The sequence below is a fragment of the Varanus komodoensis genome, unplaced genomic scaffold, assembly GCF_004798865.1.
Source record: "Varanus komodoensis strain SLA01 unplaced genomic scaffold, ASM479886v1 scaffold34_1, whole genome shotgun sequence".
Taxonomy (NCBI): Eukaryota; Metazoa; Chordata; class Lepidosauria; order Squamata; family Varanidae; genus Varanus; species Varanus komodoensis.
The window spans coordinates 181,114-200,401 of record NW_025335854.1 but is presented as its reverse complement, the minus strand read 5'-3'; the positions used below and the strand labels follow the sequence as shown (position 1 = coordinate 200,401).

Below are 19,288 nucleotides of genomic sequence, written 5' to 3'. Positions count from 1 at the left end.
GACAAACTAATAGTACAGTACAGAAATCATTAAAATGGCAACCTCAATTATTAATTTTACCATCAACTGAAGAGATATGCAATTGGCTACTGGGTCTGATCAAGGCTTAGTCATGCTTAGTGCAGAGTGAAATTAATGAGACTTAATCACAATAAGCATAATTAAGTTGGGTATAACTCACTGTTTCATGAAACCTATCCTACCAAAGAACATGGAAGTACTTATTATATGGACAGCCAAACTTCAGATCAGGTTAGTAATGAGCTAAAGGAGTAACCTCTAGAAATATAATTGAAGAATAATACAGATCCCCTAAAAGGCAGAAGATTCTGGTGAATTAACTACATTCTCAAGACTATATTGGATTCTATAAGCAGGATTTAAAAATCTGCTTAAGTTTTCTTGGCCTCTGAAATTCCATTAAACAGTTTCTTTGCTTTACTGTCTAAAAGATAGTTATTGTCCCACACATCTAAACCCCTATTCATGTAACTCTTCTAAAGGGATAGAAATGGAAGATTTAAATCAAAGTACCAAAAAGAATAATATGCAACCATAGTTTGGGGTGGTAAGATTCATCTTCTATCCCATTCTCCTACAGAATAGGTTAGGCTCCTACAAAATAGATAAAATGGTTTAAATGGGGAAAGCACAGACACTTTGAAACGGAGAAAGGGCTAGACGTGTATTCAGACAAGTTCTCTTTGCCTCCACTTCTTCAACTATCAACCCTCAATATTGAGAAGATGCCCTCAAAATCTAGCCTTCATTAGCAACTGAACCAGAAAAAAGATCCCGCTTCTTCTCTCAGTCTTAGTTTTTGCAGTTTTCCATATTAACACCATTTTGTAGGGAAAGAAAAACAGAAAAAAGGAATAAAAAGGAACATAGGATGTAAATATTCAACACAAAAAACTACAACCATTTTGCCCAGACCATTTGAAAAAGGGGAATATTCCCCAAAAATCCAAGTAAAGTCCCATCAATCCTAATAGAAACTGCACCATGGCTACCTTATAATCCTGTAACCTTAGTTGTAGGTCACTAAGCAATGCTACCTTTCTCCCCTAATTTGAACAAAGTATTCAACCCTCAAGCAACCAAAATGCTGCAGGAACCAACCAAATTTGACTGATTACAATAAATAGTGTGGATAAGTTACACAATGCACCGTCTGTTATATTTTACATCCTTTTTAATTCAGTTATATAGAAGCATACAGATAACAAGAGGCCTGAATGAAAGCATGAAGAATAACAACCTTAATATCTCATTAGCCAGTCTCCTCATCCCAAAGAGCCAAAGTTCACACATTTCTTCCTGCTCCTTTTTGCATTACTTCCCTCATCCTGTACAACTGTACTAATATTATGATCAGCACTACTCTGAGTTAGTTTGATCCACAATTTGAAACTGAGGTTTGAAGCTGTCTTAGAAACCATACAGGGAGAATGGTTAGCATCTGCATTTAAATGTAGGATTGGAGAAATATCTTATTCCCATATATTTCCAGATCTTTTGACCATATTCTGGAAATCTAGAACACTCTCTGGGTTGTCCCGTTCTTCTGCTACTTTAAAGCTAAGCATAGATGGCACAGAATTTGGTGAAGACATAAAGCAAACAATAGTTACGGGTGAAAATAGAAGGTGGGATGGAATTCAAGATTTTTCTTGGCTTAGGAAACATTGCATTATATCTGCATCAAGCTGTGATAGTAAAACAAGGAAACAAAAGAGCAATTTGTGCAAAAGAAAAGAGGAAACGGCCCATGAGTCCACAACCACATGAGTCTTGTTACCTTAGCCATTGTCAAGATAAGCAGCAGCACTAAACGTGCCACAAGCAATTCTCTTCATCTACCAAGCAGCATCATAGAGAGCCCCGTGAAGCTCATTTGCAACAAGCACATTCAACTCCCTTCAGTGGTGTGCAAGTATTCATGGAATGGAACACATACCAATTTCCTCAAGCCATCAGGCAGTATTGTTTAGAATTTCTATTACACACATAGTTAATAAAAACAAATTGCTTACTTGATCTTTGATTTTTGATGAAAAACAGCTTCAGCCTCTCTTTAAATGTGTTTTCATTCATGTAAAATTCAACTTGTACTCTGAAAAGAGAAAAGAAATAGAGGAGAGGAGAGGATTAGATTTTAATTCCACTATGTTAAGATTATAAATCACAATAGATGCACACATATCATTTTGATATTTGGATAGAAAGAAGAATGTAAGGGCAGGTGTGTTTTTTAAACACTTCTGCACATTACATTTCCAGGAGGTCACTTGAAAACTTATTCTAGTGACAGAGAATTTGAAAGCGTCAATTCATAATTTATCTTACCCTGTAATCATTAGAATGCCATCTAGCCACTAACTGGGTCCTGGAGCTTTAGCCAGCCCTGACTCTGGTTTTATGGCATGGCCGATTACTATGAACAAATCCACTACTGGGCAGCTAATGGATATAAGCACAGCTTCACAAAAGAACACTAATGTTCTCTCCTGGCTGGAAGTCTCTTCACCCAGCTTTGGAAGGCAACACCCTTAAGATTGTGGGAGAGTCAGAGAAACAAGAAGTAGCAATTTGAATTTGGATAGGGAACTAAGAGCTGTAAATTTAGCTGGCCTAAAATCATTATGTGGATCTATTTCAGCCTTTCCCAGTCTGGTGTCCTCCATGTGTTTCAGGCTAGAGCTCCTCGCATTCCTGGCCATTGGAGTGAACTCCATCAAGGCACCAGGTTGGGAAACATTGTTCTGGAATCGAGGCTTCGCAATCTGGTGCAAGTGGAACAAACATTGCAAAGTGAATGTTAAATCACCAGAATGTTACGTTTGTTTGCTCATTCATGGAAAAGAAAACTTTATACTGTTTGAAAAATTCAGGACTCCTCATTGTTTGAGAAGCTGAGGAGCCACTAACCCTGGACATGTTATATTATAAGGGGGGAAATGCATTGTAGAGGAAGCAGGGCTATGCCATTGGTTCCCACCCCCGATAGCACAGAGTTTCCCCAGACCCAGTGTTATGGATGGGAACCTGCAGCGGGGAAATTGCCATGTGTGGGCCTCCATGGGGGCTGGAATCCAAATGAGGAGCAGAGTTCCCTTTCAAGTAGCCGTCTGCACACAAAGGCTTTGTACCACCATTGCCAAAGGCATCTATACCTAATAAGCAAGCACTGGATCAGGGCCAGTGAGATGCTGTCACCAGGGACAGACCTCTCATAAAGCAGCATGACTCCCTTGCTTCAGGTGGCAAAGTGGGGAAGCAGCAAAGTCCTTGTGCCCAGGAATGCCCCTTGAATACCACACCGATCCAGCCAAATGGCATTACAAGAGGTGCTCCGGGGAGCCCAGCTGGCCACAACTTCACCATCCTGAGACTTTGGTGATGGGACGGTATAAAAAAGCCTTTAATACATAAATGATAAATAAACTTTATTGCCGTAGCCCCTTCCATTGCCAGTGGAGGGCAACAAAAATGATCCAGGGTTTGGAAACACTGCCCTACAAGGAGAGACTTAGAGAACTAGGCATGTTCAGCCTTGAGAAGAGAAGACTGAGGGGGGACATGATATCCCTCTATAAGTACCTCAAAGGCTGTCACAAAGGGGAAGGTCAAGATCTCTTCTTGCTGATGCCAGAGTGTAGGACACGGAATATCAAGTCGTGACAACCCGGTTTAGGCTGGACGTCAGGAAAAGCTTCCTCACTGTCAGAGTGATATGACAGTGGAACCAGCTACCTAGAGAGGTGGTGGGCTCTCCCACACTAGAGATATTCAAAAGGAAAATGGACAGCCATCTGAGTGGGATGGTGTAAAGTGGTGTCCTGCAACAGCAGGGGGGTTGGACTTGATGGCCTTCATGGCCCCTTCCAACTCTACTATTCTATGATTCTATGACTGTGGCCTTCTCTGAAGAGCCATGCCATGTTCTTCCAAGCCCTCTCCTCTTCCAAGCCCTCTCCTGCCTCAGGTGATTGGGGAGCTGACACTGATTATGACAGAGCTGGATTTTGAAACATTGTAAGCAGCTAGGGGGACTCGAGTCAAGACATGGGATGTGAATCTATTAAATAACTCAATTCCACAAAGTGAAGCAAAATAACCAGGCAACTGGCATTCCAATTAGCTACAAATGTGTCAACCTATTCTGGCTGTAAAGTCTAGATTTTGTCTTGCATCGTTTTATTGCACATAGTGCAATGATAGAATCACAAACTGCCAGTTCTATCTCAGCATTAAATTACCCCAGGACGATTTACAAATGATATGGAACCCTGCAAAGACTCAGGAGTAGAACAGGTGAGTTAATACGATAAGCTTCTATAGCAAATGTCTTCTTATGAAAACATTGCCCTGTGAAAGACAATGGTATAAACTCAGGCTTAGCATGACTAATATCATGGCACTTAAAATTTTCTCTTTGCTTTATGTCATGGTAAAGATTTAACTTTTGAAGAAAAATGTTAGGTAAATGAATCAAGGCATACAAGTTCACAGACCTGGGTAATTTACCTTCAAAAGGAAACTGTTATTGTTTTATTCATGTGGTTTTGAGCAGCCTAGCTATATTTTCTAGAGGAAAATTACAGCACTTACATGCAACCGAAAAGAGTAACACATGAACAATAAGAGGTGATGCAATGCTAATGAGGATGGTGAGTGTGGGAGCTAATCATATTCCTGAAGATTCCCATTATGAATGGGCCCAATTGCCTAATAACATGCTGTTTCCTTTCAGATTCACATTTCTTAACAACCTCAGCTGCCAGGCAGACCAATGGTTTCCATGACAAAAAAAGATGCTAAAATCAATCGATCCATTTAATGCTCCAACACCTTTTTAAATTTAGTGACAACTTGCCAGGTGCCCTGGTTTGTTCTGCAATATCCGCTCCCCTCCACTCCACCTCCACAGGCTGTGAAGGCCAGAGCAAAATACCCAGGGCCAAAATGACAGCGAAACAGTCCGGAAGTGCAGAGTTTACATTAACTAGGCAGCTCCTTCCTGGCGCCAGGCAGACAGCTCGGACATCGTAGCTTCCTAAGTGTTGCTGCAGGTACGAAATGCACCAGTCAAGAAGCTGTGGTTGGAGAAGGAAGAATATTTGGAAGGTGCTGATGGAAAGCTTGGATGGGGTGGGAGGACTGGAATCTAGGCGATACTTTTTATCAAGTCTAAACTTTTTACTGTTTTATTATGTATTATTTATTAATTAAAAGCTTTAGTATACCCTTCAGTCAGCCATAGGCTCTCTGAATGATGCACAACAAGAAAAAAGACCAAATAAAAACATTGCATACTATCAGTTCTTTTTTTGTAAAAAAAAAAGAAAAAGGTGCCGGAACTCACATCTTGGGGTCACACTTTTACACTAAAAAAGATTTTCAATTCACCAACCTTTTTTGAAATAAAAAACTTATTTACCTTTTGCACATAGCCAGTCACTCTCCACACACATAAACATAATGGTTGCCACCGGCAGTAAGCACTCAGCATGTGACCACATGACCAATCCCAAGCTGAGCAGCGTCCCAAGCCGAGCAGTGCCCTCCCAATCAGCGCGGACACACAAGCAGCCCGCATGCACTATTTCAATGATTTTTGCTGCCGACCTGCTACTCCTGACAGGGCGATTCAAAATCACTTGGAAAAATCCATCAAAGAAAGGTGCCGGAACACTGTTCCGGTGCATTCTATGACAAAAAAAAGCCCTTTATACTCTTATCCAACAACATTCAATACATAACAAACAACAATTAATGTACAAATACTAATAAGCAAAATACAAATAATCAACCCACAATCATAATAATCAACCCACAATAGCACTAATGACAATAAAGATATCAGCTAATATAAAATCAAATAATAATCTTTAGCAATTGTAATACCAGGCAAATGAAAAGATTTTGGCTTGGCAGTGCAATGTATAAAGGGTCGATGCCTGGTGCACCTCTCTGGGGAACTAATTCCACAGTTGAGGCACCATAACTGAGAAGGCTCTTCCCCTCATGGCCAGCTTCCTTCCATCTTAAGGTGGGTCCTGAAGAAGGATTTCTATAGATTATCTTTTAGCAACATAGAAAGCACTGTTTATAATGTAGCGTATAAAATTGCACTGAATTTACAGAGCAATTCTATTCATGCTTATTCAAAAGTAAGACTGGTGGTGCCTAATGACCTCAACATCAGTGGGGCAGTTAACCATTCTGGATTGTAGTCCAAATTGCTAAAGAGATGTCCATGGTGCTGAACCTATGCCAGATGGCAACAACCTCTACTTGGAGAAATACATCTTGGCTTTGAGTGTTTTGTATGTACCCAGTAACCACAAGAATAATCACTCATGCTGTGGATTTCCTTAGGTAAATATCTTCATTCTCTGCCGTACTTTTAAAAAACCGCACACTAAAATGCATATTGATCATTCCAAAAGAAAAAAAAATATATTGTCTATAACATGTTCCTTAGGGTTTCTTCAAACTTCCAATTACTCTGCTGGAAAAGAAGAGGAGCTCTCTATTCATCTGTGCTTAATCCCTCCACCTCAGATCTTCATATCTCAATGCTGGAGTCGAAAGCTGAAGCTGTCTGTGGTCCTGCCATATATTCTGAAGCTCCAAGTTATCCTGGATCACTGTGTCAGTTAATGTACAAACTCAGTTCCTCACCGAGGGAACATAGTGGACCTTAAAATAATACGTCCATTTGTGGTAGGAGATTCGAAGCCAGGGATCACAGATGGACCAAGACTAGGAGCTTGAAGAAACACATGTTGGCTTTGGTGCCTAGATATAGATCCAGTCTTGCTCAATCTTTGTTTGTTAGTTCCAGTTGCTAGGAGCAGTTCTAGCAGTAGTTTACATACCAGGTTTTCCACAATGCTTTTACTCAAAACCACTTAAAACAAACAAACAAAAACGGAAATAAATGATTGCTGTAATTGTAATGCACTACAATACAGCATTAACTCAATTACAATTCATTTAAAACTTTTCCAAATTTAAAGAAGTGCAAGACCTACCAGTAATCAGTGAATACTGTTCAGTACCAATAACATTTGTTATTCTTTTATTGTGAATTTCAACAGAGCAAAACCATAAGAAAATGGAAGAGAGGGAGGGAGGGAAATGAACAATTTTCTTGTAGAATTTGAAAAAAATCACTTCCTATGAGTTCATGTGACATGTGCATATCAAAATACAGCTATCGATAAAAATAAGTATTTCCAAGTTTCAGGAAAGGCAGCCCAAATATCCATCTATTTACACATTTGCAGGTGCCAGCTAAATACCACTTGTTCAACCATTAAAAGTGCTGTTAGGTCAGTACTAATAAACCATTGTTTGGAAAATAACTTTGGGCCAGTCACTGACTCATAGCCTAACCTATCTCAAAGGGTTGTTGTAAGCTGACTATGTGAGTTGGCTTGACTTCCTTGAAAGACAAAAAAGGGTGGGACACATTAACGAGAGCCAGTGTGGTGTAGTGGTTAAGAGCATGGGTCTGGGACTCAGAAGATCTGGGTTCTAGTCCCCGCTCAGCCATGGAGCCAACTGGGTGACTTTGGGCCAGTCACAGACTCTCAGCCCAACCTAACTCACAGGGTTGTTGTTGTTGTGGTGATAAGATGGAGGAGGAGATGTAAGCTGCCTTGAGCCCTTTGTAGGAAAAAGGCAGGATATAAATCGAAAAATAAATACATAAAAATGGAGAGCCAGTGAGGAGCAGTGGTTTGAGTGAGGGGCTAGGACTTTAGAGATGTGAGGCCCACTTGCCCATGAAGCTCACTGGGTGACTTTGGGCCAGTTTCTGACTCTCAGCAAAACCTATATCACAGGGTGGTGTAAAGATAAATGGAAACCAGAAAGAGGATTAGTTGCCTAGCTTTCTTTGCAGGAAAAGGGGAGATATAAATATAATTAATAAATATGAGACATGGCAGTAAGATATCTCATATTCTTATCAAACTCAGAGCCAACAAGAGGAAGAAAACTCACAGAGGGACAGACACACAGTACTTCAAATAGGCTACAGTCAAGAAAGAAAGAGCCTCCCTTTAATAGGGTCTTGTAACCTGAGCAAAGAAGGGCTACCTAATCCTCATGGTGACTCCCTTACCAGCCACCTCTTGGGAGAAGTTGCCCTCAGGAGGCACAAACACCTTCAGACACAGTAAATGTAGCAGCAGCTTCCTTGTAAGGACTTCCATATCTGATAGTGCAACAGTGCAGATTTCAATAGCTATCTTGAGTTCCTTGCAGGAAAAAGGTGGGCAAACACCAAGTCTCATTCCCCTCATTGTGGAAACTTGTTGTCATTCTGAGTAGAGGATGCTGGTCTATAAGGACCAGCAGCATGATTTGATATAAAGCAGCTTCATACGTTCCCGGTTCTGCTCTGTGATTTATATTCTAGGTCAAAAGGAAGGCCTTCACAGTTCCATACTCTGATCAGCACTGTTGGTAGCACAGAAAGTACACCTTAGTCTCAGAACCCTTTATTTAAGTTCTGAATGTCCAGGCTATGTACATTGCTCCAGATGCTTTTAAAGGGTGTCTCTGTGTTGCAGGATACCTACTGCAATACTTCAACCACATTTGATGATTTAGGAAGCCAGAGTGAATAAATAACTAAATCAATAAATCAGGAAGATGAATGCTGAAAACAGGAATATAGGTTGACAAGACCTCTAAAATGTGTGATTTTCCCCTTACCTTTGAAACATAAAATGTACATTTTCATCTATAGGCTAAAATGTGAAAATGCAAAGCACAGGTAGGGGCTTGTCCAAATATGAAATTCAAGATGCATGCATTTGCACAAATGCACACTTTTACATGCATGTGCATGCAGGTTCATGATAGTGAGAAAAAACTGAATGAAAGACACCTGTAGACCTGATGTTCTACACTATTCAGATGGAATCAGTTTAACAAAATCTGAAGTTTCCTAATCACTACATCATAGAATAGTGAATTCCACAGTTAAACCAAGCACTGAGTGAAGCAGCACCTCACTATCAGTCATGAATCTCCCACTCTTTGGTATTATGGGATGACCCTGAGTTTTTGGGTGATGGAAGAGGGAGACATCCTTTTTCCTACTCACTTTATACAAAGGTTTGTTCACTTCTGTCATGCTTCTCCGTACTCACTGTTTGCCTAAAGCATAGAAATGTAATAATAATAATAATAATAATAATAATAATAATAATAATAATAATAATGTATATAGACTACAGCTTTGTATGAGATCAATCAGGTACAATACCCAAGTACAATCTGCAAAGGTGCTGTCAGGAAAAGTTTAACTCCAGGAGTTTGCAGCATGTAAATTCTAGCTCAGGAAGAGTCTCGTGATCAGTAGCAAATGAAATAGTAACAGCATTTCAGGGAGCGTGAGCAATACTTTCTATGTAAACACTTAGTGAAACAAATTTGTTTTTATATCTTCAGAAATGCCACGGGAAAATGAAAAAAAAAAACCCCCGGATCCAGAAAATCTTGGGTTGATTTTATCAAGTTCTATGATGAGTTGATGTACATTAGGCTAGAGATAAAGTTTGCAAGAAATACAATAAGAAATTGTATAAGAAATACAATAAAATTGATTCAATACATGAAACTATTATGAAAATATTGCTTATGATAAGCTGTTATGGCAAGCTCATGAAACCTCAAAAAACGTTTGCATCTCTCTAAGAACAAAGCAAATAAAGCATGCTACATTCAGAATTCTTATCTTACAGCTTCCACACTAAGAACCAAATGTAACTGAATATTGACTATATAAAGAATGAAGGCAATGGAAGTATAATATGTAAAAGAAAAACCAACTCTTCAACCCTGCCATACTAAATTTTTCAAAATGATACTGGGCTGTACTAGCAGATACACAGTCTGTCAATACTTATGTAATTCATCAACCTAGCTTGCCACCACAGTCTAAATGCAAAATGTTAGCACATTACACAATAGGACAATCTTGTTAAAATTGTCATATTCTTGGTAGTGTGCTACCCTGCAAGAAGGGCGTTTGAAGCCAGGTCAACATTCCTCTCTTGGAACTCCCCCTGCATGGAAAGGAGGGTATTTATGCACCATCCAATTAGAATACTGATGCCACCACCACGCGTTCTGCTGTAGAGCTCCCACAGACACCTGGCTAGTGACAGTGAAAGCAGAATGCTGACCTATATAGAAGTCTGATCTGATTTGGCAGAGTTTTCACAGTCCTATTTCTAGAGGAAACTTCATCATCATTAAAACAACCTACAGTTCATTTTCTGCTTTACTTTAGATGCTAGATTGGTTCAGCTACGGAGCCTCGGGGCATTTGAGATGGCTCATAGTGTTATAATATATAATGATGTACCACAGTATTTATGCATTCAGTCAAAGCTCACAAGAAGCATATCTCCAAACCATCTGTAACAATATGGTAGAAGCCAAAGCTCTGTGCTGGCTATGATACTGCTTCCAATTCATAGAATAGTAGAGTTGGAAGGAACCTTGAGGCCAGGCCACTGAGTCCAACTCCCTGCAACTTAACCCATTCCTGACAGATGGCTGTCCAACTGCCTCTTGAATGCCTCCAGTGTGAGAAAGCCCACAACCTCCCTAAGGAATTGGTTGCATTGCAGGGCTGCTCTCACTGTCAGGATTTTTTCCTGATGTTCAGCCAGAATTCGGCTTCCTGTAACTTAAGGTCCTTATTCCCTGACCTGCAGACAGGGTTGATCAAGAAGAAATTCTGTCCTTCATCTCTGTGACAGCCTTTCAAGTCCTTGAAAAGACCTATACTATCTCCCCTCAGTCCTCTCTTCTCCAGGCTAGCCAAGCCCAGCTCAATTTCTCCTCACAGGGCTTTGTTTCCAGAACGTTGAACATCTTTGATACCTTCCTCTGAACTTTTTCTGGTTTGTCTTCATCTTTACAAACATTTTCATTGGTTTTGCACACTTAGGCTGCAAATCTATGCACACCTACTTTAGAGAAAATTCCACTGAATTTAATACAGATTCCTTCTGAGTAGAGATTCACAGGATTATGTTAAATGGTGACATAAATCTCCATAATGTTGTATGTCTGCTGTCAGCACTCCAAGCAGGTAAGTCATGACTCATCCCAGATTGCATATCCTGAATGTAGTCCCATTGGAAATTGAGAGGTAAGAGCAACTGGAAGAAGCTGCATTGTTCAGCAAGTATTCTCTATAGGAATCCAATACGGTTTCACCATTATAAAATGCTTTCATCGGAGTTTAACTACACGCCTTCATTTTTAAATCCTACTGCCAGTAGAATTCTGCGGTAATGCAGAAAGGCCAGAAGGCTAGAACTCCACCATTTTTGAGAGCTTCATGTCTACAGTTACCCCAACAAACCCCCCATACATGCACCCCAAAAGCCTCAAACATTTTTCATTGAGCAAGATATATTTTTGTATTCTCTGACATATTTAAAGAAAATGTATTGGACACATCAAACCATGGCATGCATGTTCTAGATAGATATTTTCTGTAAAATAATTTCTCATGAAACCATCGATTCTAATCCTGCAGTTCAGCTGGTCTTTACCAAGGCACCTTAAAGTCTGAATCTCTAATGGACAGCCATTGTAAGAAAAAACTCCTTGCAGCTGAATAAACATGAGTACAAGAAGGAAAACATCTATAGCAATAGATTGATTTCATAACACCAGCATGTGTCTATTAAATTGTTGGTTGCTTTGTTTGTCTAACATGTTATGAATTTACCTCTCATAGACTGGGAAACACACATGTCAACAGTCAGTGCAGCAAAAGCAATACAGAAGTTGCATTGTTGAAGATGCTAACATCAGCTATTGGATGGTATAAAAATGAAATAAATAAATGCCAGTTAGAAGTCCAACTGCTTTCATTAGCAAGACCAGTGATAGTTCTTCCATGAGATATCATTTTATTGATATCTCATTTATATCCCATTATTCATTTGCTTAATTTTATGCATCATATCTCACTTTAGCCTATCTGTTGATGTTGTTGAAAGAAAGAAAGAAAACCAGTTGCGGACTCTGTCTTGCATTATTCCAAGGACAGCTGTATTCACTTGAATATCATCTGAATGTCCACGCGAGAACGGAAGTTGCTGCAAACCTTATAGCGTAGCATAAGGCCTCTACAAGTAGGATTTGCAACAAAATGTCACTGTGATATTGTTCCTGTTCAGGAGTCCAAAGAGCCAGTCCCTTTTCAGAATATTCAAGTTCTCCTTAATTCCAGTCTTCCAGTCTTCCAGTTTCCCCTCCCCAGTGGACACCCAACAACACTGAATGTGCCCCCTCCTTTAAGGTTTTCTCTAAGTATCTCTTTGTACTCTTGCTATTCATAAAATGCTCAATTCTTAGGATGCTTCCCTCATGATGTAAATGGAGTTGCTTTTCCAACATAAGGATCTATAGTCATAGAATGAGTTCATTATTAATATAGTATAAAGTGAATAATTAACTCATGTCCTGAACAGAGCTGTTAAAATGCCCTGGTTTCCGATGTTAAGTAAAACAGAATATCTTCAGTTCTCTGCTGCAAAGCAATTCCCCAATGACAGTTGCCCTTAGTTTCTTCTTTTTTTAAAGTCTGGTTCTCCCTGAAATTTGAGATATTTTGCTTGTTTGAATGAAAATGTGTACAAACTTTTATGAACATCCCTCCTTATGCATTCATTTTAATATAATTTTGCCTAATAAACACATTCCTTGAAAACAATTTTTCTAATGTAAGGCATTTTGGAAGGCCATTTGCATTTAATATATACCTCTGTGTGCATTTTCGCAAAAATGCATTTTACGTGTCATTTCTGATTGTAGAACTCCATTGCAAAATCCAAAGAAGTGCAAATGTTGAAGGATAATGAAATCTGGGTTTGTGTGTTAGTTTGAAATTCCAAAATAAGGTAAGTCAACAGTAAAATACAAATGGGACACTTTTCTTCTCCATCCCTAAGAGGAGCTGTAACCATTTGTGCACTACTATGGTAGAATCATAGCAGTCACACACACACACACACACACACACACACACACACGAGATAAAGTCTACAAGCAGGTAACAGCAGTGAAAAACAGACCCACATTTTAGCTCATGACTTGAAAATAGGCATTTGACTGATGACATCAAGCACTACAACACTCAACAAGGTCCCACCTCCTGCATATATAAGGTCATATATGCTGGTTCATGGTGCTGTTCTATAGACCTTTGGCTTAGGATCCATGGAGAATGGATGTTGATGATCACTAAACAGAAATTTCAAACAAGAAGTAATATTGTCTGGAATTCTGGATAAAAAAAGTGAGAAGTGCAAATGTGCTAAAACTAAATGTTCACAAAGTGTTCGTAAGTTAGGTCTTGACAAGGCAGCTATTGACACAGAAGTCACGTAAAGGCCTCTGTCTCCAGTCTTCAGAAAATGTGGAGTTAGCAAGATGAGCTATACTTGTCTGAAAGAACAAAACCTCATACTCCCCCAATGGCAACCTTCAACAACATGGTTCTCTCCGGACAACTCACTGCCTTCCTGACCACTGGCTGGTGGAAGCTGAATTCCAAAACACATGGAGAATACCAGAACCCCTTAGATCTTTGGGAAGAGGGAAGGTGATAAAGTTGTCTAAGAAGGTTGGAAAGGGGACTCTGGAAACAACATGATCAGTGATAGCATCCATCCTGAAGTTTTTTCGGGAAAATATTTTTGTGGAATATTTATTTATTTATTTATTTGGAGTGTTTGTATGCTGTCCCATTCGCAAGAGCCTTGGGATGGCTTCCGATACAATAAACAAACAAGTATATAAATAGTACATATAAAATCCGGATTCACCTTGGCTGTAGAAATTAAAACCAATAAATAATATTAACAGTTATTAAAATATTGTTTAAATAAAAAGGTCTTGGCCTGGCACCAAAAAACAAATAACAACGGTGCCAGGCGGACCTCTCTGGGGAGCGCATTCCATAGGCAGGGTGCCACCGCAGAGAAAGACTTCCTCCAGGTACTCAATCTCCTAATGTCTTTCACAGAGGGTTCCCGGAGGAGGGCCTCTGTCGCTGATCATAAGGGGCGGGAGGACAAATATGGAAGCAGGGGTTCCTTTAGGTATCCAGGTCCCAAGCCGTTAAGGGCTTTGTAGGTGATGACCAGCACCTTGAATTGATCCCGAACTTCAATGGGGAGCCAGTGAAGTTGGTAGAGGACTGCGGTTATGTGAGAGTAACACCCAATCCCTGTCAACAACCTGGCTGCTCGAATTTGCACCATCTAAAGTATCCGGACTGTCTTCAAGGGCAGCCCCACATAGAGCGCGTTACAGAAGTCCAATTATGAAGTAACCAGTGGATGTGTCACTGTCACTAGGCAATCATCCTCCAGGTAGGGAGGCAGCTGTTGGATCAACTGAAGCTGAAGGAAAGCGTTCCTCGCCAGTACAGTCACTTGAGCTTCCAAAGACAGCTCTAGGTCGAGGAGCACTCCCAAGCTGCGGACCCTGTCCTTTAGAGGGAGTGCAACCCCATTCAGGACAAGGTCCAAGCCACCTACCAGGAGCCCAAACCACCCACCAACCGGACCTCCATCATGTTTGGATTGAGCTTCAGTTTATTGGCCCTCATCCAGCCCATTACCTCGGCCAGGCCGGTTAAGTACAGCCACTGCCTCACCTGGATTGGTTGAAAAAGGGAGGTAGAGCTGGGTATCATCAGTGTACTGATGATTCCGCAGTCCATACCTCCTGATGACCTCTCCCAGCGGTTTCATGTAGATGTTAAATATCAAGGGGGACAAAATGGATCCCTGAGGAACTCCATGGCATAGAGCCATAGTCTTTGTTGTGATGAGGCTTTGTTGCGATGGGGGCGTCATAGAAATGTTTTAAATAAATAAATAGACCCCCAGCACCATCTTCTGGAATCGGCCATTGAGATAGGAGCGGAACCACTGCAAAGCAGTGCCTCCTGCTCCTAGTCCTGCTAGCCTATCCAGAAGGATACCATGGTTGATGAGAGGTCCAGGAGAACCAACAGGGACGCACTCCTCCTGTCTCTCTTCCTGCACAAGTCATCATACAGGGCAACCAAGGCAGATTCAGTACCGTACCCGGGTCTGAAGCCGGACTGAAATGGGTCCAGATAATCAGTCTCATACAAGAGTGCTTGGAATTGTCCTGCCACCACCCATTCTAACACCTTGCCCAGAAACGGGATATTGGCCACTGGCCTATAATTGGTGGTCATCTCTGGATCCAGGGACGCCTTCTTTAGGACTGGCCAGACTACTGCCTCCTTTAGAGGGGCAGGTACTCGGCCATCCCTCAGAGAGGCGTTGATGTCCTCCAGGATCCAGGCACCAATCCCGTGTTTAGCTTTGTTCAGTAGCCACGACGGGCAAGGGTCAAGTAAACAGGTGGTGGGACGTACTTGTCCAAGCACCTTGTCCACATCATCAGGCCGCAATAACTGAAATTCATCCAATAATGTCTGACCAGAAGGAGACACTGGCACCTCCCCTAAGGGCTCTGAATCACTAGTGGAGTCCAGCTCATGACGAATCTGAGCAATTTTCTCCTTAAAATGCTTGGCAAATTCATCACAGTGGGCTATTGAGGATGGTACAGGATCTTTCTCAGGGCCTGGATGTACCAGCCCCTGTACCACCCGAAATAGCTCCGCTGGATGGCATTGTGAGGAGGCAATGGAAGTGAAGAAATTCTTTTTCATCACCCTCACTGCCACAGCATAGGCTCGATAGTGAGCTCGCAAGTGTGTTCAGTCAGATTCATCCCGTGATTTCCTCCACCTAAGCTCTAGATGTCTCCCAACCCGCTTCTTCGCCTGTAGTTCAGGTGTATACCAGGGGGATGAACGGGCTCTGCCTGGTGGGAGAGGACATTTAGGGGTGATCGTGTCAATAGCCCTGGTCATTTCCCCATTCCACAGTTCAACCAGAGCATCAACAGGAGCACCAGCCTTATTCATTCATTCATTTAAAACATTTCTATGCTGCCCCAATCGCAACAAAGCCTCAGGGCGGCTCACAACAAAAACATCAACCGGAAACTGCCCCAGAGCCTTCAGGAATCCATCCGGATCCATCCGGCTCCGAGGTGGACCAACACAATAGGGTCTGCATCCTTACAGAGGGAAAGGCTGCCATCGAGCTCAAACCTGATGAGGAAGTGATCTGACCATGACAGGGGAGTCAGACACAAATTCCTCACCCTCAGATCACCCTCTTCCTGCCCCGTCGAGAAAACTAGGTCCCAAATCTGATGTAGGTTTCACTGTAAGGTGCAACTATTTTATTCAAATACACATCCTGTTGCTTAGTGAGACCCACCTGCTTAGTGAGAGGATGCATCCCAGGTAATTGAGACACTTGGATAAAACATCTATTTGCAGTGTATATCTGAATGCCAGAACTGAAGTCCTTTCACCTTACTGGTCATTGCGCTCTCATATCAAATATATTTTTATAAGAGCTTCTGAGGCACTGAGAGAAAATTGAGGCTCACTTTTACTTGTACTCTTGCTATTTTTATGGATTTCTTCAGGCCATTTTTAGTGTTTGATACTGTAATTCTTAGACAGTGCTTTAAAAACACAGTCTGTTTTAAAGAACCTTAACCGTAGGTAGAGCTGCCACATCACCAGCTAGACGGCAAAACATGTACTTTTACATTTCCTGCTGCAAAATGAGAAGAAGCAGCCATCAAACCTCCCACACATTCCCTCACCAACTGGGTCCTCTTCCCACTTCCTAACTTCAGGTTTATACTGGTAGAGTCTGACGTGACAGTGACTGATTAAGAAAGAGATCTTAGGGTAGTGGTGGACAGCTCCATGGAAATGCCAAGCCAGTGTGTGGCTGCTGAGAAAAAAAGGGCAATTTCATACTGGGGACAACTGAGAAAGGATCTGAAAATGTCTTTTCAAAAATCTGTGGTGCAAGCTTGTTTGGAATACTGTGTACAGCTCTGGTCATCAAATCATGAGGCTCAAGGGTCTGAACCAACTCCCTATGAGGAAAGGTGACAAAGTTTGCAACTTTTTAGACAAAGACAAGCAGCATGGGAGGACTACAGTAGAGGTTATATATATATTCCTAGTGCTGAAAATATGTTGATAAGGAGATCTCCTTCTACTCCACCCATAATACTTAAAATCCAGAACCATCCGTTGAAGTGGAACGTTGGAAGATTTAGACATGATAAAAAGGAATACTTCATTCAGAGCTTGGTTAAACTATGCAACTTGGGTGGTTTGGAGAAGATATTAGACAAGGCCATGGAGGCTATGGCTATCAGTGGCTACTGTTCACATGAGTGGGAGGGTGTTCCTGAACTGGTGTTCAGCTTTTGACAGTATTCCAACCCTACACGATGTCATAAAGCTCCATGAATAGGAGTGTGGTATGCAGTTCAGGACACCACATCCGGGCCAAGATGCTGTACTACTCTTCTCTTTCCTCCCTTTCCTCCAGCTTCTATCTTTTCATCTGGTAATGACCACCAACTGCTCCCTTCCCCCACTTTGTGAGCAGGGAACAACATTACCATTCTCTTCCTATAAGCCTCACTGCAAGAGCATCTTCCATGGCAGCTCAAGGAATTTACAGGGCCATTAGGATGGATCCCACTAGGGTGGGCTCTCTGGATAGCCATGCTGACTGCTCACCTCTGAGAAGCTGGTGAGCTTCCCAGAGAATATACCCACCCAGTGCTGTGATCTGAAACTCACCTCAAGTGAGCCTCAGGTGGATGATGTTCCACAGCATGACACTTGCTGCAGCAGAAGAAGCCCACATGGAGTGCAATTCCCCTAAAAGCAGTGGGTCAATAGGAGCTGCTGCCCTTTTGGATCCACCACCAGAGGCAGAGCATTCACCCCACCTATGGCCTTACCACAGTTTAAGAAGACTATTTAAGAAAACTTTCTAGATGAGATAGGACCCTGGGCCTTGGACTGCAGGATGGGCTCAAGTTACATGAATCCAGTTGAACATCTGGAAGAACTTCCTGACTGTAAGAGCACTACAACAATGGAGCCAATGGCCTAGAGAGGTTGTGGGCTCTCCTACATTCAAAACGTGACTGGACAGCCATCTGTGAGGGATGGCTTAACTTGGAGTCCTGCACTGAGCAGGGGGCCTGGACCTGAGGGCCCTCTGGCCCCTTCCAACTATTCTATGATTCTATGATCTAGAAAAGAAACTTTGTCACCTTCAGTTAAGAAACTGAAGGTGTCAAAGAGACCAAATGAAGACTAAGTTCTACACTGAGAAGTTCTACACTGATCCACCTAGAGCTGAGTGGATTAAGAGGCAATAGGACAGACATCTTCCAACCTTAAATGATATTCTTAAGAACCAATTTTCAACATAAATGGAGAAACTTCATTTTCTATTGCTCCATATGGTAGGATCTGTACTAATGGGTTCAAATTATTGGTAAATTGAGAACCAGTATGGTGTAGCAGTTAAGAATACAAGGCTGAGACTCAGGCAATCTGGGTTTGAGTCCCTCGCTCAGCCATGGAGCCAACTGGATGACTTTGGGCCTCTCACAGACTCTCAGCCCAACCTACTTCACAATGCTGTTGTTGCAGAGATATGATTAAGAACAGCAAGAGAATAATGTAAGCCACTCTGAGTACTATAAAAATGAAAATGGCAGACTATACATCTAATAAATAAATAACAATGAAGAATGACTCCTCAGTGGTACAAACTGCTCAAACATTGAAAGAGTTGCTTTAGAAAGCTAATGTGCTCCCCTTTGCTTGAGATTTAAAACAGAATGTGGATGCCCAGCTATCAGGGATGCTTTGGTGGCAGATGTCCTGCAAAAGGGGTGGGGGGGGGTGGCTGAACTAGATTCTCTTTGCAAACCCCTCCAAATCTATGAATCTAGTATAATTCCACACACAACAGCTTGTCCCACAGAGCTGTTTTCTATTGACATTGCTTTGCCTAGTGTTGGCAGTATTTTATTTTCTCTCTGTTAGGACTGATTGTTGACAAGAAATAGTCAGCAGGTACTCTTTTCAATCTAGGACAAAAGATCTTCATGCAGCGCTATTCTGTTCTCAGAATCCTCAGATGTTCTGTGCTCTTGATTGGAATTCACCAAAGACATTCAATTGAAAAATTGTCACAGATATCAGCACGGGAAGAGCAAAGGGCATGTTCCAAAGATCCCATAGACATGTTACTTTAAAAATATAGACAGAGAT

General features: G+C 41.5%; 1 protein-coding gene across 3 annotated transcripts in view; it reads right to left on the bottom strand.

Annotated features, from left to right (window-relative positions):
• The window catches only part of KCNT2 (potassium sodium-activated channel subfamily T member 2), a 231,858-nt gene that overhangs the window by 149,767 nt on the left and 62,803 nt on the right, over positions 1-19,288 (bottom strand). For all 3 annotated transcript variants that reach the window (XM_044439322.1, XM_044439323.1, XM_044439324.1), the window contains exon 2: positions 2,037-2,116. In XM_044439322.1, the coding sequence (XP_044295257.1) occupies positions 2,037-2,116 (80 nt within the window). The remainder of the gene's footprint in view (positions 1-2,036; positions 2,117-19,288) is intronic.